Source organism: Aotus nancymaae, unplaced genomic scaffold, assembly GCF_030222135.1.
Source record: "Aotus nancymaae isolate 86718 unplaced genomic scaffold, 86718_ANA_hifiasm-v0.15.2.pri h1tg000018l, whole genome shotgun sequence".
NCBI lineage: Eukaryota > Metazoa > Chordata > Mammalia > Primates > Aotidae > Aotus > Aotus nancymaae.
In genome coordinates, this window is record NW_026988430.1 from 22,663,669 (window position 1) to 22,691,020 (window position 27,352).

Sequence of the window (27,352 nt, forward strand, 5' to 3'; positions counted from 1 at the left end):
GGGCATGGCAGCATGCGCTTGTAATCCCAGCTACTTGGGAGGCTGAGGTGGTTGTTCACTCCAGCCTAAGCTGTCAGAGCGAGACCTTGTCTTAAGAAAAAAAAAAGATTTCTGAAATCTAAAATTCATAGTGCTATAGGCATAAAGACTTAAAGGTTAATTCTCTTTTGGGTGCAAAGTACGTAATGCTTTTCTCATCAAACCAAGGAACACATTCTGAAGCACATCATGTAAGCGTCTGTGATCAAATATGAAGTATTTTTGTATTTGTTTTACATAAAACAGTGTGACCTTTGATTCCCACTCTGTGGTTTGCTTTATACTGTTGTTCTTTTCTCAATGGTTGTGATTTCTATTATATGCTGTCATTTAGATTCACTCTGTCATTCCTATTATTAGAATTGTTTTGTTATATACTTCACAATTCAAAAGGTTAGTGGTTATAAGAATACCTTATAATCAGCAAAAAGTTTACCAGCCATCATCAAAATTAACCCTCATACACATGAAAAAAAAGAGCTCACTTGACAAACATGAAGCGGGCAGCCCCTTGATATGAAAGAATCTTTGAATGTGACAAGGAACTGACTCAAGTTTTCATAGGGAATAATATTCTTTTCACGAGAAGAAGACTCAGAAATGTTCAAAGACGCAAAGGGAGGTCAGTGTAGGTAGAATGATGCAAATCACAGAGAATCCAGAAGTCACTGTTTAAAACATGGAAAGCTTCTTCCAAATGTGGTAGTAATTTGATAACAGATTTGAAGCTAGCTAACAAACTTAAAATATTTAAAATTGGAGAAGTACAAGCACTACAATCATTACAATAGAAAATATAATTCAGGAGAGAAATCTGAACAATTACTACACATAATCACAACTCTCCGAGATTTCAGAGGTACTCACTTTAGCAGCACTAATAACTGTGGCAGTGTAAGACTGAATGTTGTCTCCACAGGCTCCACCACGGGACTGATGACATCGAATCAACTGAGAAAAAGAGAGGGAGAAAAGCAGAAAGTCATTTCTATTACTTGGTTTAACTCTGCAGCCTATTAGGATAGAGCTTATTCACCATGCATAGTGATGGTGATGGGAGGGAATGTTTGCATGAGTGTATTTCAGACAAACAGCTAAAAGCGCTGCTGAGACATTTTTACCCCTTTTTATAATCTACTGGTGCCACTCAGGCAGTTTCATGCTCAACTACGGTTTTAATTACAAGATAAATAGTCTTTAAGAATCCATAAACTCTGAAATGGTAGGATTGGGGTCTGGTGGCCTTTCCACAAATAAATTTTAAAAACATACTCAAAGGACTTACACATGACATCCTAACTTAAATCTCTGACATGTTAACAAATGATATGTTTTATCCTGTTAATTCCTCCACAAAGATTATAAAAGAAAACATATAAGGAAAACAAAAGATTTTACCATATTTGCATTTTCAATTGTGTCAGTGGAAAGGTGTTACAATTATGTGTAAATCAACTATGACACATATACTAGCTGTCCACTTCAGAGAGCTTAAGCTTTTACCATTAGGAATAAAAAAGACATATCCTTATTTGTGACTGACGTGAATAAAGCAAACTGCCAATTTTCAAAGTGAATCCCTACTTTGAGATACATGATTATTTCATATGCTACTAATAAACCAGGATTAAATTCACCACTGGTCCTCACTTCCTACATTTAGTAAAAAATGTCATCAGCCAGATTTGTATGTTTAACATTTTTAAAAAAACAAAATGACAAGGGTAGAGTATTAGAACTGCACATCATTAGTCTTTTAAAACCTTTGGAATTCACAGAGAATCTGTATCTCCCAAAACATAAAAATTAAAAATGCTTTACATAGTTTAAAATCAGATCCTCTAATGAAGATTGACATGTAATCCTTTTATTCTTAATTCAAAATTTTCTTCATCACTGAGATTGTTATTTTAAATATCCCTGAAAGCAATAGTAATATATTATAATAGAATGGAAAACCCTTAAAAGTATGATATAATGCAAAGTCAAGATTATTTTTAGGCCATCTGTTATGTCACACTGAATGACTGCTTAAGTAGATTTCAAAGAGAGAAGTGAGGAATTTTCCAAATGATAGGTGGTCATCAAATGTGGTTTCACATAGAGTGACCATTTTAGCAAACAGAATCTTTTTCTCGCTCACTCATTCAACCACAAAACACATTTGAAGAATTATGAAAATTTATTCCTCTGCTGCCTCCTGCTGCATGAGCAAGGAAAGAAAGGTTATTGCTTAGTCTCTGCTTCTGGCAATTAAAAGACTCCAGGACAAACATATAAAAACAAACAACACTCTTACCTTCCTTTCTTTCTTTTTTTTTTTTTTTTCCCCCAGAGTATCACTCTATCACTCAGGCTGGAGTGCAGTGGTATCATTTCAGCTCACTGCAACCTCTGCCCCTTGGGTTAAGGCAATTCTCCTGCCTCAGACTCCCAAGTAGCTGGGATTACAGGCATGCACCACCACACCTGGCTATTTTTTGTGTGTGTATTTTTAGTAGATATGGGGTTTTGCCATGTTGGCCAGGCTGGTCTCAAACTCCTGGCCTCGAGTGATCCACCCACCTTAGCTTTCCAAAGCGCTGGGACTACAGGCATGAGCCACCATGCCTGGCCCTATTCTTACCTTTTAAATTCAACTACAACTGAGTCAGTAGTTCTACATAAAAGTAACTAAGTCAGAAATTTTGGTCTAAAATTTAGAATCATCAGAAAATTACATTTGCATCTTGGTTCAACAAAATTAAAGACGAGTCAGAATTTTCCACAGTGCAAAATTCTATCAAATCAACTAGTTTCCAGGAAATATTATTGAGCAAAAGAAAGAAAAACAGTTTTCCAAAGAGCATATATACTATGTCATTTTTGTGAAAGAAAGGATTGGTCAAGAACCATTTCATGCTCATCTTCTCCACACAGAAGAACCAAAATAATGCATAGAGAGTCTTCAAATACATTGTCCAAGGAAGAAGACTAGAATTCAACAGAGAAGTAACAAGAAACAGCAAAAGTGGGTAGGAGAAGGAAGACAGCCTGCTTGGGTAGGATAGGCTGAGAGTGTCTTCCTAACACAAGGCAAGGATAAGTAAGAGAACTCCAGCAGCCCACTTCCCCCACCATTGAATCACGCAATCTTAGCCAGAGGAGAGACCCTCAACCCTCCCAAGCCCTGAAACTTAACATAGGGAGATGTTGGGAGACTGCTGAACAGAACTGCTATAGGGAGGGTCTTATACACTTTCTGAGACCTAAGTGGCTATAGCAAGACACCCTTTTCTTTTTCTTTTTCTTTTTCTTTTTTTTTAAAGAGACAGGGTCTTACCACGTTGCACAGGCTGGAGTGCAGTGGCTATTCACAGTTGCCATCCCACTACTGATCAGCATGGGAATTTTCATCTGCTCTATTTCCAATCTGGGCTGATTCACCCCTCCTTAGGCAACCTGGTGGTTCTTCACTCCTGTGAGGTCACCGTATTGATGCTGAACTTAGTGCAGACAACCAGTTGGCATAGTGCACTACAGCCCTGAACTCAAGCAATCTTCCTACCTCTGCCTCCCAAGTAGCTGGAACTACAGGCACAAGCCACCATGACCAGTAAGACACCATCTTCAAACCTAGTTATTGGCAGATGGCATGCTGTGCTGGGGCCTAGACATGCTGGGACTGAGGTGTTAAAAAAACAAACAAACAAACAAACAAAAAGCTCAGAGGCCAGGTGCCGTGGCTCATGCCTGTAATCCCAACACTTTGGAAGGCCAAGGTAGGCAGATCACAAGATCAGGAGTTCAAGACCAGCCTGGCCAATATGGTGAAACCCAGTCTCTACTAAAAATACAAAAATTAGCCAGGCATGGTAGTGCATGCCTGTAATCCTAGCTACTCAGGAGGCTGAGGCAAGAGAATTGCTTGAACCTGGAGGTGGAGGTTGCAGTGAGCTGAGATCACACCACTGCACTCCAGCCCGGGCAGCAGAGCAAGACTCAGTCTCAGAGGAAACAAAACAAAACAAAACAAAAAACCTCAGGCTGTCACTGCTGGGAATAGGGTGTGATCTGGGCACACTCCCGCCATAGGGGCTGAGAATCAAGTAAAGCATGGGCTGTAGCAGCTACCAATGCAGGAAAGCAAGTTCTACCAGGACAGAGACGAGATATGCATGAGTTGCCACTGAGACTTGGTTGTGAGCTGGCCAGATGCTCCTGCAGCCAGGGATGGGGGTTAGACAGGTATATGCCATTGCCACCAGGACCGGGGGGTGAGCCCCACTGGGACTGGCATGTGAAAGAGACACATTTTCCCCACCCACCAGCCTAGCTGTGGCTACTGAGGCCAGACCTAACCTCTCCAGAGGCAGCCACTCACCCAAGAACTGTTCCTAGGATTACCCTGTTCCCACCCACCATAGCTCATATCTGCTCTCACCGCTGCAGAGCCTGAGAACAATCCTACCCAGTCGAGTTCTGCCCTCAACACCCCAAGACAGAACACATAACCCAGGGTCCTTGGATTGCCCAACCCAATCCACTTCTTTGGGTACATAAGCACTCCTCTAGGGAATCTAAAGTTTGGCCTTATCTCCCTACCACTGCCCCCACAGCTGGCACCTACCTGGAAGTTCCAACTACAGGCCTGAAGACTGACTCCTGAAGCCCCAGACCATTGCAGCCACCACCACCATCAACACACACCACCAGGGACAAAAAGAATCATCTTGCCACTGCTACTATTATCATGATGTCACACTGGCTACCCAGGGGCCCAAAACCCAGCCCACCCACATCATTTACCACTGCCACTACCAGCATCCAAGCAAGCTACCTGGAGGACCAAGAATCAGCCCACTTGTAACCACCAATACAGGTGCCAATGTACATCCCTCTGGGGCACAAGGATAGGAATACTCAGCCCAATGCTGCCACCACTGCATAATGATGACCAGCCAACCTGGCATCCCAGTCTCCAGCAAAACTTCACAACAGCCACCACTAATAACCACACTTTAATTCATTAAGTAAATAATAGATACCCCTAATGATGTGTACAGCAAAAAAAAAAAAAAAAAACAGACTACATTACTGTACACACCCAGAATCAAGACCAAGACCAAGTTGCCCTATCCAACCAGTACTATAGATACATCTTCATCCATAAAAAAGTCATCTATGAAAATAAATGTAAAAATACGAAGAGGTAACTGTTGCACCAGATGTGAAAGTATCAGTGTAAAGACACAGGAAACATGAAAAATGAAGAAAATATGATGCCTCCAAAGAAAGACAACTCTCTAGCTACAGATTCAATCAAAAAGAAATTTATGAAATCCCAGACATAGGACTCAAATAATTTAAAATAATCTTGTGAGATACAAGAAAATTCTGAAAAATAATACAGATATATCAGAAAAACAATTCAGAATAAAAATGAGAAATTTACCAGAGAGATGGATATTTTTTAAAAGAGTCAAATAGAAATTCTGGCCAAGTACAGTGGCTCATGCCTGTAATCCCAGCACTATGGGAGGTCAAGGCAGGAAGAGTGCTTGAGCCAAGGAGTTCAAGACCAGCTTGGGCAACATGGCAAGACTCTATCTCTACCAAAAAAAAAAAAAAATAGCCTGGTGTGGTGGCACAGACCTGTAGACCCAGCTACTCAGTCAGGAAGCTGAGGCAGGAGAATCACTTGATCCCTGGGGGTCAAGGCTGCAGTGAGTCACGACTGCACCACTGAACTTTAGCCTGGATGACATAGTAAGATCAGTGAGATCCTGTCTCTTAAAAAAAAATTAAATTTTTAAATTTTTTAAACATAAAAAATAATAAACAGAAAAATAAAAAAAAGCAATTCTGGAAGTGAAGAATATATTGGAGGTAACAGAAAACACATTAGAAAGTTTTAACAATTCACTACATCGGGCAAAAGAGAGAATCTCAGAACTTGAAGATAGCTCTTTTAAAAACAATCCTAAAGTTCATATAAAAGCAAAAAAAAAAAAAAAAAAAATGCCTAAATAGCCAAAGCAGTCCTAAGCAAACAGAACAAATCAGGAAGAAACAAACTATACTACAAGGCTGCAGATTTCAAACTATACTACAAGGCTGCAGTAACTAAAACAGCATGGTACTGGTACAAAAATAGACAGAGGCTAGGCACAGAGGCACATGCCTATAATCTCAGCACTTTGGGAGGCTAAAGTGGGTGAATCACTTGACATCAGGTATTCAAGACCAGCCTGGCCAACACGATAAAACTCCATTTCTACTAAAAATACAAAAATTAGCCAGGTGTGGTAGCATGTGCCTGTAGTCTCAGCTACTCAGGAGTCTGAGGAGAGAGAATCACTTGAACCCAGGAAGCAGAGGTTGTAGCAAACAGAGATCACAACACTGCCCTCCAGTCTGGGCAACAGAGCAAGAATCTGTCTGAAAAAGAAAAAAAGATACATAGATCAATAGAACAGAATAGAGAACTGAATAATGTCAGCTACTTAAAAGCAACTGATCTTTTTTGATAATAAAGTTGACAAAAATACAAAATGGAGAAAGGACACCCTGTGCAATAAATGGAGCTGAGAAAACTGGCTAGCCATAAGCAGAAGAATGAAACCAGACCCCTATCTCTCAGCATATACAAACATTAATTCAAGATGGATTGAAGATCTAAATGTAAGACCTGAAACTATAGAAATTCTAAAAGAAAACCTAGAAAAAAAAAAACTCTTCTAAACATTGTCCTAGACAAGGAATTTATGACAAAGACTCCAAAAACAAATGTAACAAAAATAGATAAATGAGGCTTAAACTAAAAAGTTAAACTAAAAAGTTCCTGCACAGCAAAAGAAATAATTGATAAACAGACAAACTACACAAAGGGAGAAAATATTTGTAAATTATACCTTCAACTAAGAATATACAAGAAACTCAAACAACTGAACAAGAAAAGAAACAAACTCCATGAAAAACCCCTAAGAACCCCAAAGGACATAAATAGACATTTCTGAAAAGAAACGTTAAGTGACCAACATTGAATAAAATGCTCAGCATCACTAATTATCAGAGAAATGCAATTAAAAACCACACCAAGATATCATCTTACACCAGTGAAAATGGCTATTCTTTTTTTTTTTTTTTTAGACAGAGTTTTGTTCTTATTGCCCAGGTTGGAGTTCAATGGCACGATCTCAGCTCACTGCAACCTCCACCTTCCAGGTTCAAGCGATTCTACTGCCTCAGCCTGCCAAGTAGCTGGTATTACAGGCATGCGCCACCACACCCAGCTAATTTTCTGTATTTTGAGTAGAGACGGGGTTTCACCATGTTGGCCAGGCTCTTCTCAAACTCCTGACCTCACATAATCCACCAGCCTCAGCCTCCCAAAGTGCTGGGTGTAAGGCCGGCTGCCTCACCAGGAGTTAAATGGACACACTTATCTCTCCCCGTGCCGGCCTCTCCATGCTGACACACTTATCCCTCCCCATGCCGGCCTCTCCATGCCGACACACTTATTTCTCCCCATGCTGGCCTCTCTATGCTGGCTCCCCACACCCACTCCTATCTGGTCTCTCTATGCAGGCTCCACACACCCACTCCTGCATTCCTCACTCGACCCCTTCAAAATTTAAAAAGCCCACCAAAGATTTGTCCAATGGCAGCTTAACATTGACCTCCCCAGCCGGTCAGCCCACCAGTAGTCCCGCCTGGCAACCAATGGCAGCTTGCCCCATCAGCACCTTGACTTCCCCTCACCAATGAAACTCTCTGCTCTTTGTTTCCCTAATAATCAATCAACCCTCCTCACCAATGAAACTGTCTGCTCTTTGTTTCCCTAAAGACCAATCAATTACCTCCACTCCCTATAAAACCCCACACCCTGAGAAGCCCAGTGCGACTTCTCTGGCCCCTTCCCGGACCACAGAACCTCACCCGGGATCTGAATAAATTGGATTCTCATTTTCTCACACTGGCCTCAGTTTCCTCATTTTAACTTGGCAATATACCTTACACTGGGATTATAGGCATGAGTCACCACGCTGGCCGAAAATGGCTATTCTTAAAAAATCAAAAACAGATATTGGCATGAATATGTAGAAAAGGGGATCCTTATACACTGTTGGTGGAAATGTAAATTAGTTCAACCCCTATGGAAAACAGTATGGCGATTTCTCAAAGAAATAAAAATAGAACTACCATGTCACTCAGCAATCCCACCACTGGGTATCTATCTAAAGGAAAAGAAATCATTTTAAAAAGAACCTGTACTTGTATGTTCACTGCAGTGCTAGTCACAATAGCAAAGTCATGGAACCAAACTAAGCATCTATCAACAGTTGACTGAATAAAGAAAATATGGTTATACACACCATGGAATACTATGTAGCCATTGAACGAATGAAATCGTCCTTTGCGGCAACATGCATGGAGCTGGAGGTCATTATCCTAAGGGAACTAACTCAGAAACAGAAAATCAAAAATAGCATGTTCTCACTTATAAATGAGAGCTAAACAATGAGTACACATGATGATGAAAATGGAAATAATAGACAGTGGGGACTCTAAAAGGGGGAGGGTGGGAGGCAGCTGAGGGTTGAAAAATCACTTATTGGGTACAATGTTCAATATCTGAGTGATGGATACATTAGAAGCCCAATCACCACCCTTACACAATAAACCTATGTAATGAACACGCATGTGTTCCCCATGAACCTTAAAAGAAAATAAAACCAAAAAAAGATATATTGCTTCTCAAGATATTATAGTCAAAGAACATTTTCACTGAAGGAGATTGTTACCCCCAAAATTCAATTCAATTTTATAATTCCATACTCAGCCCCAAAGCTAAAATAATTAGAAACTAATAAATGCTAGCTCTTATGAAAACAGTATGTGGTCAGGCACAGTGGCTCACGCCCGTAATCCCAAAACACTGGGAGGCTGAGGTGGGCGGATCACAAGGTCAAGAGATCAAGATCATCCTGACCAACACGGTGAAACCCCATCTCTACTAAAACCATACAAAAATTAGCTGGGTGTGGGGACAGATGCCTGTAGTCCCAGCTACTCGGGAGGCTGAGGCAGGAGAATTGCTTGAACCTGGGAGATGGAGATTGCAGTGAGCTGAGATCATGCCACTGCACTCCAGCCTGGCGGCAACAGAGTAAAACTCCATCTCAAAAAAAAAAGGAAGGAAAAAAAGAAAATTCTATGTAAGGACATTTATCTAGAATTATTTTCAAGATGAAGGTACAACATTTGATTCACAAACTTCTTGTGAAGGCCACTACGTTGTCTGGTCTCTGTACATGACACCAGATATTAACATGTGTTCCTGAAGAAGGAAAACAATTGGTGCCTATTCAGGCTATGCATCTATGAAGGGAGTTCTTTCCCCTCAAAGACAATATGTAACTATTCACATATTATCTCCACTTTCAAATGGGCAGTTCCCCACATGTGAGACTAGATCCACAAGACCCAAGGGACAATTTATACATCTTTGTCTTGGATGTCTCCAGCACTCAAGGGAAATGCTTTACAGATATAAACATTAGAAGATACCATTGTGTCACTGCACTTACTTGTATTCCTCCAGTCTTGTTAGAAAAGAATAATTTGAAAGAGCTATTTTTATAAGATATAACAGAAAATCAAGAGAAAGGACAGGATGGAATATAAACACAAAATTCAGTAAGATGTAACATATCTAGTAGTTGCAGACAGACTCATGATTAAGATCTCAAAGAATTTATCCAGAAAAATAATTTTCATCAGTAGTTTCTTGATCTTTGTACATTCCAGAGGCTAGAGATCTAGTAGCCCCATGGCTTTACCAAATAATTACTTTACTTACCACATCCTAACTTTGTCAAGAACTATTTCATACTAATTTATATTAATCCCAAGATACACTCATTAACTATGCAACCACCAAAAACATAACCAAAAATAGTAGTGTTCTTTGAAATCTGTAATGTTTTAGGTTTCATTCTACATTCACATGCAGGGTAGTTAATGGAATTAAAAGAATTTTACCTTTCTTTGTGAAGATTCAAATTTACCTTTTTCCTTGAATTTGACATAAATAAAATTCCTAGTGTATAAATACAGTATCTTCACTTAATATGATGACCTTAATAAATAAATTGATAAATAACTGAAAAAGGCAACAGAAGGTGAACATATATGATGTAATTATTAAAACAAATGGCTGGGGCCAGGCGTGGTGACTCACACCTATAATCCCAGCACTTTGAGAGGCTGAGGTGGATGGATCACAAGGTCAAGAGATCAAGACCATCCTGGCCAACATGGTGAAACCCCATCTCTACTAAAACTACAAAAATTAGCCAAGCATGGTGGCACATGCCTGCAGTCCCAGCTACTCGGGAGGCTGAGGCAGGAGAATCACTTGAACCCAGAAGGCGGAGGTTGCAGTGAGCCAAGACAGTGCCACTGTACTCCAGACTAATGAGAGAGCGAGACACTGTCTCAAAAAAAGAAAAAAAAAAAAAAAGGAGAGAGATCCAAGATGGCTGATTACTAGCAGCTCAGGATTGTAGCTCCCAGTGAAAGCGCAGAGAACGAGAGGATGCCACACTTTCAGACAAATTTTTGTTGCTCACGGACCAGGAGATTCCCAGAGGAGGAGCCCCACTGGTCGCCAGCGTGACTTTTATGGCCAGAGTGGTGGTTCTCGGTGCAGAGTAAACGGGACTGGGTCCCCTTTTGGTTGATGTTTGGAGCTCCGGAAAGGCAGAGTCACCCATTCAGCTGATTGAAAAAGGGACTCAAGAGGGAAGCCAGACCGGAGATTCCCGGGCAGAAAGCACCATGAATCTTAATGCCGCTGTTTTAGCCGACACAGTGGGTTGCTCAGATTCCGGTGCCGGGAATCAACAAGTTTGATGTCCACTCAGAGACCTAATTTGAAAGTTGGTAATTACAAAGATGACAGGTGGATAAATTTACAATGATGGGAAGAAATCAGCGTAAAAAGGCTGAGAACACCCAAAATCAGAATGCCTCTCCCTCTACAGGGGATCACAGTTCCTCATCAACAGGGGAACAAGGCCTGATGGAGAATGAGTGTGTTCCATTAATAGAATTAGGCTTCAGAAGGTGGATAATAAGAAACTTCTGTGAGTTAAAAGAACATGTTCTAGCCCAACGTAAAGAAACTAAGAACCTTGAAAAAAGGTTTGACGAAATCCTAACGAGAATAGACAATTTAGAGAGGAATATAAGTGAATTAATGGAACTAAAGAATACAATACGAGAACTCCGCAAAGTATGCACAGGTTTTAACAGTAGAATTGATCAAGCAGAAGAAAGGATATCAGAGGTTGAAGACCAACTTAATGGAATGAAATGAAAAGATAAGATTAGAAAAGAAAGAGTAAAAAGGAATGAGCAATGTCTCCAAGAAATATGGGACTATGTGAAAAGACCTAATTTACGTTTGATAGGTGTACCTGAATGTCATGATGAGAATGAATGCAAGCTGGAAAATATTCTTCAGGATATTATTCAGGAAAAATTTCCTAATCTAGTAAGGCAGGACAATACTCAACTCCAGGTAATACAGAGAACACCACAAAGATATTCCTCAAGTAGAGCAACCCCAAGACACACAATCATTAGATTCACCAGGGTTGAAATAAAGGAGAAAATTTTAAGGGCAGCTAGAGAGAAAGGTCAGGTTACCCATAAAGGGAAGCCTATCAGACTCACAGAAGATCTCTCAGCAGAAACCCTACAAACTAGAAGAGAGTGGAGGTCAATATTCAATATCCTCAAAGAATTTTCAACCTAGAATCTCATATCCAGCCAAACTAAGCTTCATAAATGAAGGAAAAATAAAATTTTTCGTGAACAAGCAAGCACTCAGAGATTTCATCACCACTAGACCTGCTTTACAAGAGCTTCTGAAAGAAGCATGACACACAGAAAGGAACAACCAGTATCAGTCATCCCAAAAACTTACCAAAAGGTAAAGAGTATCTCCATAATGAAGAATCTATATCAACTAATGGGCAGAATAGCCAGATAGCATTAAATGACAATATTAAACTCACAAATATCAATATTAATCCTAAATTTAAATGGATTAAATGCCCCAATCAAAGACACAGACAGGCAAATTGAAAAAAAGTCAAAACCCATTGGTACACTGTATCCAGATCCATCTCATAAAAAAGGTCACACAAAAACTCAAAATAAAGGATTGGAGGAAGACTCACCAATCAAATGGAGAGAAAAAAAAACAGGAGTTGTAACTTTTGTCTCTGATAAAATAGACTTTCATAGTAACAAAGACTGAAAGAAACAAAGGACATTACATAATGGTAAAAGGATCAATGCAACAACAGGAGTCAATGATCATAAATATATATGCACCCAATATAGGAACACCCAGATACATAAGATAAGTTCTTAATGACTTATAAAGAGACTTGGACTCCCGCACAATAATAGCGGGAGACTTTGACACCACATTGTTAATATTCGACAGATCAAAAAGATAGAAAATTAACAGGGACATCTTATGATTAGAACTCAGACCTGGAACAAGTAAACTCAGTGAATATTTATAGAATTCTTCACCCCAGGTCCATAGAACATACATTTTTCTCAGTATCACATTAAACCTATTTTGAAAGTGACCACATAATTGGAAGTAAATCACTCTTCAGCATTTGCATAGCATTTCACAGACTTAACTGAAATATTGGTTGGCTGTTTGTTATTTTCTTCCCTTATTCCTTCCTGTCTCCGCTGTTAAGCACAATTATCAGCATAAAAGAGGTTTTTAATACCTATTTTTAGATTGCATTCCAGCCTGGGCAACAGAGCAAGATTCCTGTTCTCTCTCCCACTTTCTCTTCCTCTTTCTTTCAAAAAAATAAAAAGAGTTCCTGAAAGACAGTCACTACCAACTTGATTATGGCATGTAAACAAAAACAAACAAACAAACAAAAAACAACAGTACCTACCTCATAGAGTTATTATGAGGATTAAATGAGTTTAATCACTTAGAATAATGCCTGGGTGGCAGTAAGTGCTATGTGTTAGCTATGATTCTTATTCTAGTATTAGTATAATTCTAGCTGTAATTCCAATACTACTCTCCTGCTGTGTTTGACAGATATGTTATGACTAAGAAAACCTGTTGGCTCTGTCTTTAAAATATATCCAGAACTTAACTACTTCTCATTAGTTCCACCTCTACTATACTGGTGCAAATGATTATTGTCCCTTTTCTTGATTATTGAAATAGCCTTCAAATAGCTCCTACATTCACCATTTCTCCTACTCCAACTGTCTCAAAACAACCAGAAAGTTAAAAAAAAAAAAAAAGAAAAAAAGGCTGAACCCTTGTTTAGATCTAGTTGTTAGCATATGGTTAATGTCAATTAAATTATTCTATGCCCAGGCTTCTAATCTCCCAATGAAGATAGAAGTTACCTCTGCCTCCTGATTTCTAAAAAGTCAGAAACTACTTTCCTTAATATCACTACTGGGTAATCTCAATGCTGCACTCTAGTATTAATAGGATAAAGTTCTCTCTATAAAACCAAGCTTAAAAACTTAAGGTTCTACAGAATCTGGACTTAATGACAATTGTCAAATATTTATGAATCCTTAAAAGAATTCAATTATTAGTTGCACAATTAAAACCAAACCAAAGCAAATGAACTAGTAAGTTAAACATTTATCATTGGTAATCACCTATGGAGCATAGGTATTTATTATGGAAAATCCTTCAACACTTACTTCATTACAAATAATCCAAATACAGGCCATATCTTACCTTGTTTTCTGCATAAGCAAGCCAGCGGCTTCCAAGAGCAATAGGATTCATGTTTGGCCCTGGACATGGATAGCAGCCTGAAAAATTTCAAATGGCACTATTGAGAAATTTCTTAATAACTTTTCTACTAGTGCATCATATGTCGATGCCAGAAAACTATGTTTTCAAGTCTCACATAAAATTCCCATAATACTAGTCATTATTTTGATAGCAAATAAGCTTCATTTTTTTCCCTCCTCTGTTTCGTTTCTTTGGATTTTTAAGTCTATCCCAATAAGAAACAAATCTGGAAAGAATTGGTCATCACTTTTGGCAAACACTGGGCATTTTATACAGTTATTCCTAAGCAAGAGAATGAAGTTAAGAGGGGCCGTTTCAAGTCTAACATTCCTAAATCAAGGAAGGATTTTGGGAGAGAAGAGAGAGAGGATATGATGGGTTCAGGAATGTAAGGGCAAAAGATAAATAAGACTATCAGACATGATACTGTGATGGGGAGAAAAAAAGTATTTAACCTCATTTAGGCCAATGAGGACAAGGAACTCTGAACAGCTGCCTCCACAGAAAGATGATGGGGAACTGCATAATCTTTTGTATTTATATCTCACTCAATATCATTCTCCTTGCTTCCAGTTCTAGCCAATAAAAACAGTTAATTGTTCTATGACATATATTTACTGCTTACTTTCTATCTTCCTCCAACTTGATTAGAAGGATATGTAAATTGAAGAATTTGTCTGTTTTCTTCACCGCTCAATCTCCCCTACATGCCACTCGACAGTCATTCTGACCATGTTCCTATTGCTGTGCTCAAAAGCACTAAAGAAGCACACTTTACTGTTGCTTCCAGTAAACATCTGTTTTCAGCCAAGCTCCCTAAATTGCCATCTATTCTGAATTGTCATCTTAAAAAGAAAATAATAAACTTATAGAGAAGAGACAGACCCTAAAAGAAAGTCCACATAAATAAAAGCTTTCTCATTTTATTGCTCACTTTTTAAAAAACTGCTCATTTCTGCTACTGCTTGAAGAAGTATGTTTGCAATGCTTTGGGTTTCTGGAAAACAGACCTCAGGTTAACTGGAATATTACTATTATCTACTGAATGCATATTATATAAACATATGTAGAATAAAAATACACTAAAAATTATACAAAGGCAACATACTCTAATATAAATTGTGTAGTATTTACACAATAGATTACTCTTATTGAGTAAATTAATCTTATTCATTAAAAATGTACTTTTATATATGAGTATGTATAATATATTCCTTAAAAATTTTAGAGCTGGAGAAATGAAGATAAATATCATCAAAAAAGTTTTCCTCCTTTTAAAACTTGTCATGAAAACAGAACCAAGTACCTGTGAACTGCAGTGTCACATTAGACATAGCTCATCTCCTGAATTAGCTTTAAAACTAAATAATCTGACTCTCAATCAATTCTGATAACCACTTTAACCTCACAAATACAAAAGGATCCTAAGAGAAAACACAGTTTACAATTCTTCATTTCATCTTCTGAGTCCATATTTTTAGAGTTCAGTGGACCTCAAGAATTACAGTGTATTTTAATGAAAGCAACTGTTTTCCTGCTTGCCAAAAGAATGCTTTAGAGCTAGAATCAGCGGAACATAAGTCGCTCAGCACTATCCCAACCTTACAAGCATGACTCCTTTAAAGATTAACCTTTGCCTCTAGGTAAACTCTGAAAACAAGTAGTTGGGCAGACATGAATCTCTATAATACTAGGCCTAATTCTAACACGTTTACAATGGTTTTGAACAAAGAAAGAGAGAATTGGATGGTAAAAGAACTCATTTCCCAATTTTAATGAAGGTAAAAAAATTTTAGAAGCACACTATTTTTCCATTACTAAAAAAGTAATTAAGAAGGCACACAAGCATGATGCAATTTTAGATGGTATCCCCCAAGAAAGTCTCCCTAATGGAGAGGTGACCTGAACTCGTTTCAAAAAACAAAAAACTGAACTACTCTCTGTGACACTTTGCCTTATATTTCCTAGCAAGGACAAAGAAAAAGTTTCAGCCCTTTAAATTAAAAAAAGGTATGTACATTTATAGTCAACTGATTTTCAACAAGAATTCCAAGACAAATCAAAGGTTAAAGAAGTCTTTTTAACAAATGGTGCTGGGTCTACTGGATATCCAAATGCAAAGGCATCTTGATGGGAATGAAGCTGGACCTCTATCTTACATCACATACAAAAATGGATCAAAGGCTTAAATATAAAAGTTAAACAATTAAATCTTTAGAACAAAATACTGTAAATTTTCATGACCTTGGATTAGGCAATGATTTCTTATATATGACAACAGAAAAACTGGACTTTATCAAAACAAATGCAAACTTAACATGCTTTAAAGGACACCATCAAGAAAGTGAAAAGACAACCTAAAGAATGAGGAAACATCTTTTGCAAAAAACGTATCTGATAAGTGACTTATATCTACAATATAAAATAGCTATTACCATTCAATATTGAAAAGTCAAATAATTCAATTTAAAAATGGACAAAGATATACAAACAGCAAATAAGCACATTAAAAATGGTCAGTGCCCACCAGGCACAGTGGCTCACACCTGTAATCCCAGCACTTTGGGAGGCCGAAGTGGGTAGATCACAAGGTCAGGAGATTGAGACCATCCTGGCTAACACAGTGAAACCCCGTCTCTACTAAAAATACAAAAAAATTAGATGGGCATGGTGGCACGCACCTGTAGTCTCAGTCTCAGCTATTCAGGAGGCTGAGGCAGGAGAATTGCTTGAACCCCGGAGGTGGAGGTTGCAGTGAGCTGAGATCGCGCCACTGCACTCCAGCCTGGGCGACAGAGGAGACTTCATCTCAGAAAAAAAAAATGGTCACTGCCAGCCAGGCACAGTGGCTCATGCCTGTAATCCCAACACTTTGGTAGACCGAGGCAGGCAGATCACGAGGTCAGGAGTCCGAGATCAGCCTAACACAGTGAAACCCTCTCTCTACTAAAAATACGAAAATTAGCTGGGCATGGTGGCACGCAGTTGTAATCCCAGCTACTCAGGCAGAAGAATCACCTGAACCTGGGAGGTAGAGGTTGCAGTAAGCTGAGATTGCACCAGCCGGGTGAAGAGCAGACTCCATCTCAAAAAAAACATCAGTGTCATTAGCCATCAGGGAAATTCAAATCAAAATTACAAAAACTTATAGCCAAATGATCATACCCAAGAGAACATATATATGTCCACCAAAAAACTTGTGCACTAGTGTTCATACAAGCATTATCTACAACAGCCTAAAAGTAGAAACCAACCAAATATCTATCAACTAATGATCAGATAAAATGTGGCATATATATGCAATGGAATATAGGAAAAGAAAGGAAGACCTGATAGATACTGGACAGTGGAGAAACACTGATTATATATCTATGGTCAGTGAAAGACAGTCACGAAAGACCACATATTGTATGATGTCCAAAAAAGATTATGAATATCTTCCCCAGAAAAACATACAAGCACATAAAATATTAAATATCATTTCAGAGATTTGTTTAATCATCATACAGCTGATTAATAACCCTCTTAAGGTTTTATGAGCTTTGAGTTTAAAACTCCTATTTTATTTTTGGTTTATTTTTCATGTATATGAAGCATACCATGAATTTCAGAGTACTGCCATTCTAAGATTTAGTGGGTGAGAACTGTGTGCAGAGAATAAGTCACAAGTTAGTTCACTGCACACATATTCCTTGAGTGTCCACTATGCATCCTGCACCAGCACATGCCCTGAAAACATCATAGTGACCTTGTCCATCTTATGTGGAACCCAGAAAAACAAAGATAGGTTTAACTTTTAATGTAAGCTGACCTTAGAACTCACACTAACCTACTGCTGAATTCTCATAAATATCACAAACTTTTTCTTCACATAAAAGCAAAGCTCCTCTTTCAAAAATTAAAGATAATTTTGCATTTTAAAGTAAAATTTGCATTTCTATTTGTTCTATTTGTTATTCATCATTAATATAAATGAAGAACACACTAAAACCAAGAAATAACACAAATATTGTAAGAAATAGTTTTTCCTCTTCCAAGTAAATACAGAGGCCAATGGAACAAGATTGCCTACTGTATACTGCTTTGATCTCTCTGGAAACTTCATATCTACCTTTCAATATAAGGATACCGAAAATGACTGCTAATGACATCTATCAGTCTTTTTCTTTTGTTTTCCTAATCATACCTGGTTTTGGATTTCCACATCAGACAGCTGCTCAAGGCGACTTTTTCTTTATATCGAAATACAAAGGTGTCTCCTTTCTCATCATATTGGATGTGTTCCATTAACAGTCCTCTATCAGCTCTCTTTACCTGTTCCCTCCACAGTTTGGCACAAATTCCCATGATGCTTGATCTGATGGACACAGCAGTCTCTACTTATTTTACAATCCCTTCATTGTATTCGTATATAACCAATGCACTAAGAAGGTAGTATGCAAAAGCTTTTCAAACTATTTTAGAAGATAACTGCTTGCATGATCAAAACAACACCCTCATTAAGTAGAGATCTTGTCACTCAACATGGGCTATGGTCCTATTTTAAGAACTAGGTACCAATCAATGGAGAAAAACTATGTGCTACAGGCAAATGAACTACCACAGATGCTATCTCAGTATGCCCTGTCCCACCCGCTCCCTATATCCCAATAACCTGTCCTCCAATCTCTAGATCCTATACCTTTCAGTCTAACAGGCAAAACCAGCTTACAAGCATGGGATTAACCTGACAAAAGTTCCAGTCTGTATAAAGGAACAGGGAGAAGATGGAGAAACTGGAGGAAAATAAGATTCTTTCAAGTTTGAAGTGACACCCTTTGTTCCTTAATTTCAAAAATCTGGTCATGGTGAATTTTGTTCTAAATATTGATATAAATCATTTAGAAGAAGCTGTAATTTCAAAGAAAAGCAGCCAAGTTCCTTCATTCAAATATTTTCAGAATATCATCAATCTTACCAACCTAAAATCATATGTCAGATGCATAAATTTGACCCCAAGGGTTTTCAAGTAAAATAATTTGTAACTAAGAATGACATATTTCCTAATGGAAGTATGAAATAAAATACATTACTACTGTTGGTAAGGCTATCTGTAGATGAACAGGTAAGGGAGACCTGTAGTGAAATGCTACATCAAATTGTATCCAGAGTATAAAGAAATCACAAACATATGCTGCTGTTGCTTTCTGAACTTTTTCATATTAAGCATGTATTGAAATATAATATACATGCAAAATTACCCAAATCAACAAAGTGAACACATATTGAACACATAAATAACAACCAAACAAAAAAAAGACATTATAGACTCCCCAAAGCACCCTCTTATACTCCCTCCCTTTCAGTCACTATTCTTCCCAAGGATATGTACTATCCTACTTTCTGACAACCATATTAAAATTAAGAACATCTTCCCTCAAAGACCTTACTGGCTGGGCATGGTGGCTCATGCCTGTAATTCCAGCACTTTGGAAAGCCAAGGCAGATGGATCACCTGAGCTCAGGATTTCTAGACCAGCCTGTCCAACATGGTAAAACCCCATCTCTACTAAAAATACAAAAATTAGCCAGGCATAGTGGAGCATGCCAGTAATCCCAGCTACTTGGGAAGCTGAGGCAGAAGAATTGCTTGAGCCCAGGAGGCAGAGGCTGCAGTGAGCCAAGATCATGCCACTGCACTCCAGCCTGGGCAAAAGAATGAGACTCCATCTCAAAAAAAAAAAAAAAAAAAAAAGACATTACTGGGCTTACATACATAGTTTGTTACACTTATTTCCAACATTTATTCCCAATAATGACAGAATGTACTTTGATTTACTACTCTTTTTTCAACATTTTAACCATTAAGTAACATACATTTCAGATTTTATGAAATCCACACTAAATAGATTTTAAGGAATCCCCAACCCATGAGAGCCATTATGCAAACATTACCATGAGAGAATAAGTGATGGGTCAGGAATTACTGAAAATTCATCACTGTGGACCTCCAGCCACTTGACCAGGACTTAATTAAAAGCTGCATGACACTTTTAAAGTACCTTTCTACAGTACCAAAAACACTGCTGACCCCTCTAGATTTCTTCCTGTTGTGACGATTCACAGGATACAAGAGAGACTAATGCTTTAACAAAGCTTGTTTCCTCTATTCAGTGGTCCAGTAATTCAGGGGGAAGTATACAGGAATACATGGCACAGATGTCCCAGAAAGACATTAAGGAAAAAGGAAAGCACAAAATTCAAGAAAGAGTGCTAACAACTCAGTCTCCTGTTCACTTTTATCAAATTTGACTTATATTTTGTGCTTACTAAAAGTTTGTGAAACAGAAGATCTCATTTTCAAAGGGGAAATCCTTTAGCTAGACAGGAAAGATACTCAAGAGCTGATGCCTATAAAGACGTAATTTTCTAAAAAACTCATTCTTTACAAAATTTCTGTATTTACCCCAATGTGATTTGTAAGAGAAAAATTTCATTCATATATGCATATATATGTGTGTGTATATATTCGTTTCTTAAAACATTCACCAAACACTTTTAATTTCCAACTCAGACCTATAAAGACCTGTACTAATCCTATATAAATAATCTTCTTCTTCATCTGATAACTGTTGACATAGTAGCACTACATTTTCAGACATACTATTATCACAAACATTTTGGTTACCTAAACATTCTGAAAAAGAACTACCTGTGCTTTGAAACCAGAATCCCTAATTTTGATGAATGTATTCACCTTAAGTGAATCGGGTTTTATTATGAAAAGAACAACAAAAAGTATCATTAATATTTTTATGTTGGCAAGGACATAATAGACACATACGCCTTCCACGATATAACCTTATATCATTAATCCAAAACAAACTGAGTACTCTTCTTCCAATGAGATTACCGTCTAGTGGCAAACAGATAGAAAATGTATACAAGACAGAATGTAAGTGCCTTAAAAGACACAGAGATTACATACTACAAAAGCATTCCCAAAGGGTGTTGGGTAACAAATGAAGTCTGTTATCAAATAAACACGGGAAATAAAGAAATGTATTAAATAAATTTAAACAGACAAAATAGTAATCACCATTGCCAGTCTCAACAGAAGGTAGCATTTCCTAAGCATATTTGACCAGGGCATCCTGATTTGCATAGTATGTTGAAAATCTAATGTTCTGCAGACAGAGTGGGAAATGTTATCTTCAAGAGATTTAAAAAGAGAAGTTACTGTAAGCTAAGGAGGTCAAGAAAGACTTCATGTAAGAATTACTATCTACATTGGGCCCAGAAAGATATATAGGATTAAAACAACATAAGAAGGGGTATTAGTGAAAAGTTCATTCCAGTCAAGAAGACAAAGGAAAAATGTATCTCCAACACAATGAGAATAATGAGTGGTTCAAATTAAATATGACGTAAGAAGCATGGAAATTGAGTTGTAGAAGAGATTTAGCAAGGATGCTCATAAAGTAGGTTTTGGTGTACCAAAAACTTTGGGAGTTTCATTGGTAGTAAATGGACAAGATAACCATATGTCTGTGTTCACTTAGGACTTTACAAGTTTAAATATGTTGATCAGAGTTAAGTCCAGTATGGCAACTATGCAAATCAAAAGACTGCAGTTTGGATGATAATTATATAATCACTTGGTGATTTTTCTAAGTTCTTATCTTTCAGATATCCATAATAAATATGTATAAATTAAATTCTATAATGTCTGCAATAGGCTTCAAAATAATTGAGAAAGGGGTATAAATGAAAAAGATTGTCCATTATTTGGTAGTTGTTGAAACTAGATAATTAATGCATGGGTGTTTTTTATATGACTTCTCTAGTTATATACATGTATGTATTTCCCCAAATAAAAAGTTATTGTTTATAGCCTTTAAGGAAAAGAAACGGCACATCTGTGGCACTAAAAATGTAGTTAAGATACAATATTTTTGCCATAGCACTACATTATTACATGTTTACATAATAATCCAACTTACTGAAAATTGAAGACATTTATATATTTAAAATACATTTAACCAATTTAAGATGACTAAAAATATACTTTTTCCTGCAAGAACTTTCAAATAGCAATAAAAACTAAGAAGAATACATCCTCCATTCTCTCTTCTGCTTAAAACTTTTTTTTCACTCTTATCTCTGTCACATATGGTTTAATTGAGAAGTTACAGTAAAATTGGTAATATGAAATTGCTAAATTGCTTTCTTTGAAATGGCATAATAATGCTTTCTTATGTCAACCTCTATACTGATTCTGTCAATGTATTTTTTCCAAGGCTTTATATATTTACATTTTGTTTCCTCATACAGAAAATCTGTACGTTGGCCCAAATGAGGACTTGCCACAAATTCTATTACAAAATCTCAAACTGCCAAATACTCCCACTGAAAAGCTGCAAATACTATCAAATTACAAACACAAACAAAACTTTTAAAGGAAATTCTCCCTACAGTCTTATAGGTACATTTTTTCTTTGTCTTCTTGACTGGAATGGCCTTTCACTCATACCCCTTCTCCTTATGATGTTTTAATCCTATATATCTTTCTGGGCCCAGTGTAGATAGTAATTCTTATATGAAGTCTTCTTGACCCCCTTAGCTTACAGCAACTTCTCCTTTTAAATCTCCTAAAGATAACATTTCCCACTGTTTATCTAAACTTAAATATAAGTTATCTAAACTTAAATATGTTTATTTAACAGTATTGAAGGTTTTAAAACATTATTTTAAAATGTAAGTCCTTACTTGAAAAATATGTATTTTTTTTTCACCTTTTGGTTAAATGACAGATACTTATGTTAGTAGAAACAAATTTTGCTCATATGTAAAGGTATAATGTACAAGATAAAAGTATGGTATGTTAAGCATTTAACAACTGCTTTGAAAGCATGAAATAGCTACATGAAACTAAATCACAATTTCTCAAGGAGAGTATGTAAGGAGTAAGGTAACCTACAACAAAGCTATGAAGAAAATGTGTTAGAAAGTTGAAAATATATATCATACAATTATATTACTCAATGAGGACATCCACAGAATCACAATTACCAAAACTGAAAACATTAAATACTGTTAAGATATTTACAGCTAGTTTTCTGATTGTGTCAAGTAAGTAGTATAAACTCAAATGCATATGAAGGGGAAAAAATTTGGTACATACTTGTGACAAAGAATTTCTTTGTGAAAGTACAGCTATCAAAGGCAGCAATTTTCTCCTGCAAGACTACGACAAGAATCCTAAAATTAGAAGGAAAAAAAAACAGAAACAAAAAAATGAATGTGCAATTCAATAAGTGGAATCAGAAATGCATTATATCATCTAGATGAAAACAAATGCTTATTAATGCAATTTGAAAATTAAACATTTCCTATAATATTTAGGCTAGGAACTTCTGCCTCTTAAAATGTAAAAATATAAACCAAAAAAATCCTATATATAAGTAAGACAGAGATGAGTAGAAGAAAAGTCATGAAAGAAAAAAACTACCACCTCAAAAAAATGTTTGTCTTTTAATGAAGTTTTGTTTTGGCCAGGTGTAGTGGCTCATGCCTATAATCCCAACATTCCTGGAGGCTGAGTCAGGAGGATCACTTGAGGCCAGGGAGGTCAAGACCAGCCTGGGCAACATAGAAAGACCCTGTCTCTATAAAAAACAAAAATAAAATAAATTAGCCAGGTATGGTGGTGTGAGCCTGTAGTCCTAGCTACTCAGGAGGCTGAAGCAGGAGGATCACTTGAGCCCAGGAGGTCAAGACTGCAGGAAGCTATGATTGTACCACTGCACTCTAGCCTGGGCAAGATCTTGTCTCTAAAAATATAAATACATAAAGTTTTGTTTTCATTTATTTTTGAATCGAGTTAAGTCTACATTAAGAATGGATAACATTAAGCACAGCACAGTGTTGCACGAGTGTGATCCCAGCTACTCAGGAGGCTGAGGCAGGAGGATCACTTGAGCCCAGGAGATTGAGACCAGCCTGGGCAACATAGTGAGGTGTTGTCTCAAAAAGAAATGGGAAAAAAAAAAAAAGAATAAAAAAGATAGTAAATTGTTGGCTATCTACTAAAAGTGTTTCCCAGTGATGTTTTAGTCATGGTACTAAACATAAAATGGATTTATGTAACCTATCACTTTAAGTCTAAATGGCTGATGAATTTCGCAACACATATAAATCTAAGACAACAGCTACTCAGTGTAAACAAGTCATTTCTGATGACTCAATATAGTAAAATTCACTAAGAATCTATAAAAGCAGTATTTTTCCCACTGCCCAAGATTTATAATTAGAAAATAATTTAGTTATAAACACTTTATTAAAGCAAAATTTCTAAAATTCATCCAAAACCACTACTTTATGTTGTGTTACTCCTGTCAGGACATTAATATAAATAGCCAAGCTTAATATTTACTTCAAAAAATCAAATAAAGATGATAATTGTTAATAAATATTTAACAAACTAATAGTTTATTTTTCAAACTTGGAGGCTGGTAAATCTGGGCAACAGATGCTAATATGAGTAAGAGAAAAAGAAAAATGTATTATTTAATATGCATGCTCTGTTAATTTTGTTCTTTTTTTTTTTTAATTGTACTTTAGGTTCTGGGGTACATGTGCAGATCATGCAGGGTTGTTACACAGGTACTTACATGACAAGGTGGTTTGCTGCCTCCATCCCCCCATCACCTATATCTGGCATTTCTCCCCATGTTATCCCTCCTCAACCTCCCCACCCCACACTGTCCCTTCCCTAGTCCCCTCCAACAGACCCCAGTGTGTGATGCTCCCCTCCCTGTGTCCATGTGTTCTCATTGTTCAACATCTGCCTATGAGTGAGAACATGCAGTGTTTGATTTTCTGTTCTTGTGTCAGTTTGCTGAGAATGATGGTTTCCAGATTCATCCATGTCCCTGCAAAGGACACAAACTCATCATTTTTTATGGCTGCATAGTATTCCATGGTGTATATGTGCCACATTTTCCTTGTCCAGTCTGTCATTGATGGGCATTTGGGTTGGTTCCAGGTCTTTGCTATTGTAAACAGTGCTGCAGTGAACATACGTGTGCATGTGACTTTATGACAGAATGATTTATAATCCTTTGGGTATGTACCCAGTAATGGGAATGCTGGGTCAAATGGAATTTCTATTTCTAGATCCTTGAGGAATTGCCACTCCCAGAAGTGTAAATTAGTTCAACCATTGTGGAAGACACTGTGGCAATTTTGTTCATTTTTAAAAACAGAATTAATTTACTGATGCAGAATAATTCTAATGAGTGACTACCGTTAAATCCTTGTGATTTTTTTTTCTAGCTGGGCCTGTTAAAAATTTTCTAGGCCGGGCGTGGTGGCTCACACCTGTAATCCCAACACTTTGGGAGGCCAAGGTGGGAAGATTTAGATGAGGTATCTAAGGGCTAATGATCAAGACATTTACCATCCTAGGGCTTCAGTTTGCTCAAATGGAAAAGGAAAGTGCTAAGTAATAGAAGAGTCCTAAGGTTCCTTTCTCCTCTAATGTTCTGTGATTAATTTGTCATTAGCACTAGAGGTCAGATAGAAGTTCAAGATAGATTTGAATATTTTCCCAGCGACTAAATGAAATAAATGTTAAGGATAAAAATCAGTCTAGTCCCTATTTTAGTGTCATTGTGAAGTATGAAGGAATAAAAATATTTTAAAGCATTTTTTATAGTTCAGGAACATGATTTTCAAAAGTTTTGGTAGGTTCTCACAGCAAAATTACATTTCACATCATAAATCAGCATATACATTATACATATAAAAAGCTGTATTAAAAGATTTCTTAAAACAATACTTAACTGTTTTAAGTTTGCTCTGATACTTTCTATTCGTTTCCATTTTGTTTTACAAATGCTCATTGTATCCCACTAAACTGAATTCACAGTTCCCTAATGGATCAAGACTACAAGTCTGAATACATTCATCAAGAAATCATAGAACTATTCCACTGAACAGAATTCAGAAGGTGTTTCCTTGAGATTTTTAAAAATAAATCTAATTTAGTCACTGAAATGGGTAGAGTTCTCCATGCCAAGAATAGCATGTTTCTTATTTTATACAAGAAACATATGAAAAAATCCTTACCGTTTATTGCAATGAAGATCATAAATAGGTGTCTTAAACTGAATGGACTTGACCATCTCCCCAGTACGAAGTGAATACAGATCCACACAACAGTATGGTGGGCTTGTGCTAAAAAAGAAAAATGTCATTATTTTTTAAAAGACGACCAATAATCTCTACATTTTCTTATTAACATAATATTTGAACCTCTGATTAACAACATATTAGTAAACTGATTCACAACTTACACCAAAAATGATCATAATACATCCTTTATATTATGTCAACCTAGGAATGCAAAATTTGGCAAAGAAAAAATATCACCCACCAAATTAGTACTACGTGGAAGAAAAATGATATGATTAGGCCAGGTGAGATCACTCATGCCTACAATCCCAGCAGCTTGGTAGGTCGAGGTGGGCGGATCACAAGGTCAGGAGTTCGAGACCAGCCTGGCCAACATGGTAGAACCCTGTCTCTACTTAAAGAAAAATACAAAAATTAGCCGGGTGTGGTGGTGCATGCCTATAATCCCAGCTACTGAGAGGCTGAGGCAGGAGAATCACTCAAACCCAGGAGGTGGAGGTTGCAGTGAGCCAAGATCACGCCACTACACTCCAGCCTGGACAACAGAGCAAGACTTTGTCTCAAAAAAAATAATAAGAAAAATGATATGATTACACCAATAGATACAGAAAATAATCTGATAAACTTTAAAGTCTATTCATAAGAAACATTTCCTTAAAATGATAAAGGGTACCAACCTTAAAACTAACAAACAAAAGTTGGCAAACACCCATAAAATATGAAAAAGTTTAACCCTAAAAGCAGGATGTAGAAAAAAATGCTCATTATCACAATTTCTATTCAACATCTTACGGAAGGTCTTATGCATAAGTCAAGAAAAGTAATTACTAGGAGGAAGAAATAAAGCTGTCATTATTTGCTAAAAGCTTGATTGTGTAAAAGCCAAAAATACCAATCTGTATGTAGATATGTATGTCATCGGTGCATAAACACACACACACATACACAAACACACACACACACACAGAGGCATATTCACAATAAAGACAAACTGTTAGAATATATGGATTTATCAAGGTTACTAGATAAAAGTATAATATACAAACATCAGGTATATTTTAATAAATTGAGAACAATTAGTAAAATTTTAACCCTTGAATATCTTGGAACAAATCTAAGGAAATATTTGTAACATATGTACACAATAAATAAAATGGTTTAAAAAAAATACCTATGTAAGCTGGGCATGTTGGCTCATGACTGTAATCCCAGCACTTTGGGAGACGATGCAGGCAGATCACTTGAGGTCAGTAGTTTCAGACCAGCCTGGCC

At 37.1% G+C, this 27,352-nt stretch overlaps 1 protein-coding gene across 7 annotated transcripts in view; it reads right to left on the minus strand.

Annotated features, from left to right (window-relative positions):
* BCAS3 (BCAS3 microtubule associated cell migration factor) overlaps positions 1 to 27,352 on the minus strand; it is a 695,431-nt gene that overhangs the window by 480,830 nt on the left and 187,249 nt on the right. For all 7 annotated transcript variants that reach the window (XM_064378433.1, XM_064378430.1, XM_064378431.1 and 4 more), the window contains exons 8-11: positions 26,015 to 26,122; positions 23,067 to 23,143; positions 13,844 to 13,920; positions 907 to 990 (exon numbers count right to left, since the gene is read on the minus strand). In XM_064378433.1, the coding sequence (XP_064234503.1) occupies positions 907 to 990; positions 13,844 to 13,920; positions 23,067 to 23,143; positions 26,015 to 26,122 (346 nt within the window). The remainder of the gene's footprint in view (positions 1 to 906; positions 991 to 13,843; positions 13,921 to 23,066; positions 23,144 to 26,014; positions 26,123 to 27,352) is intronic.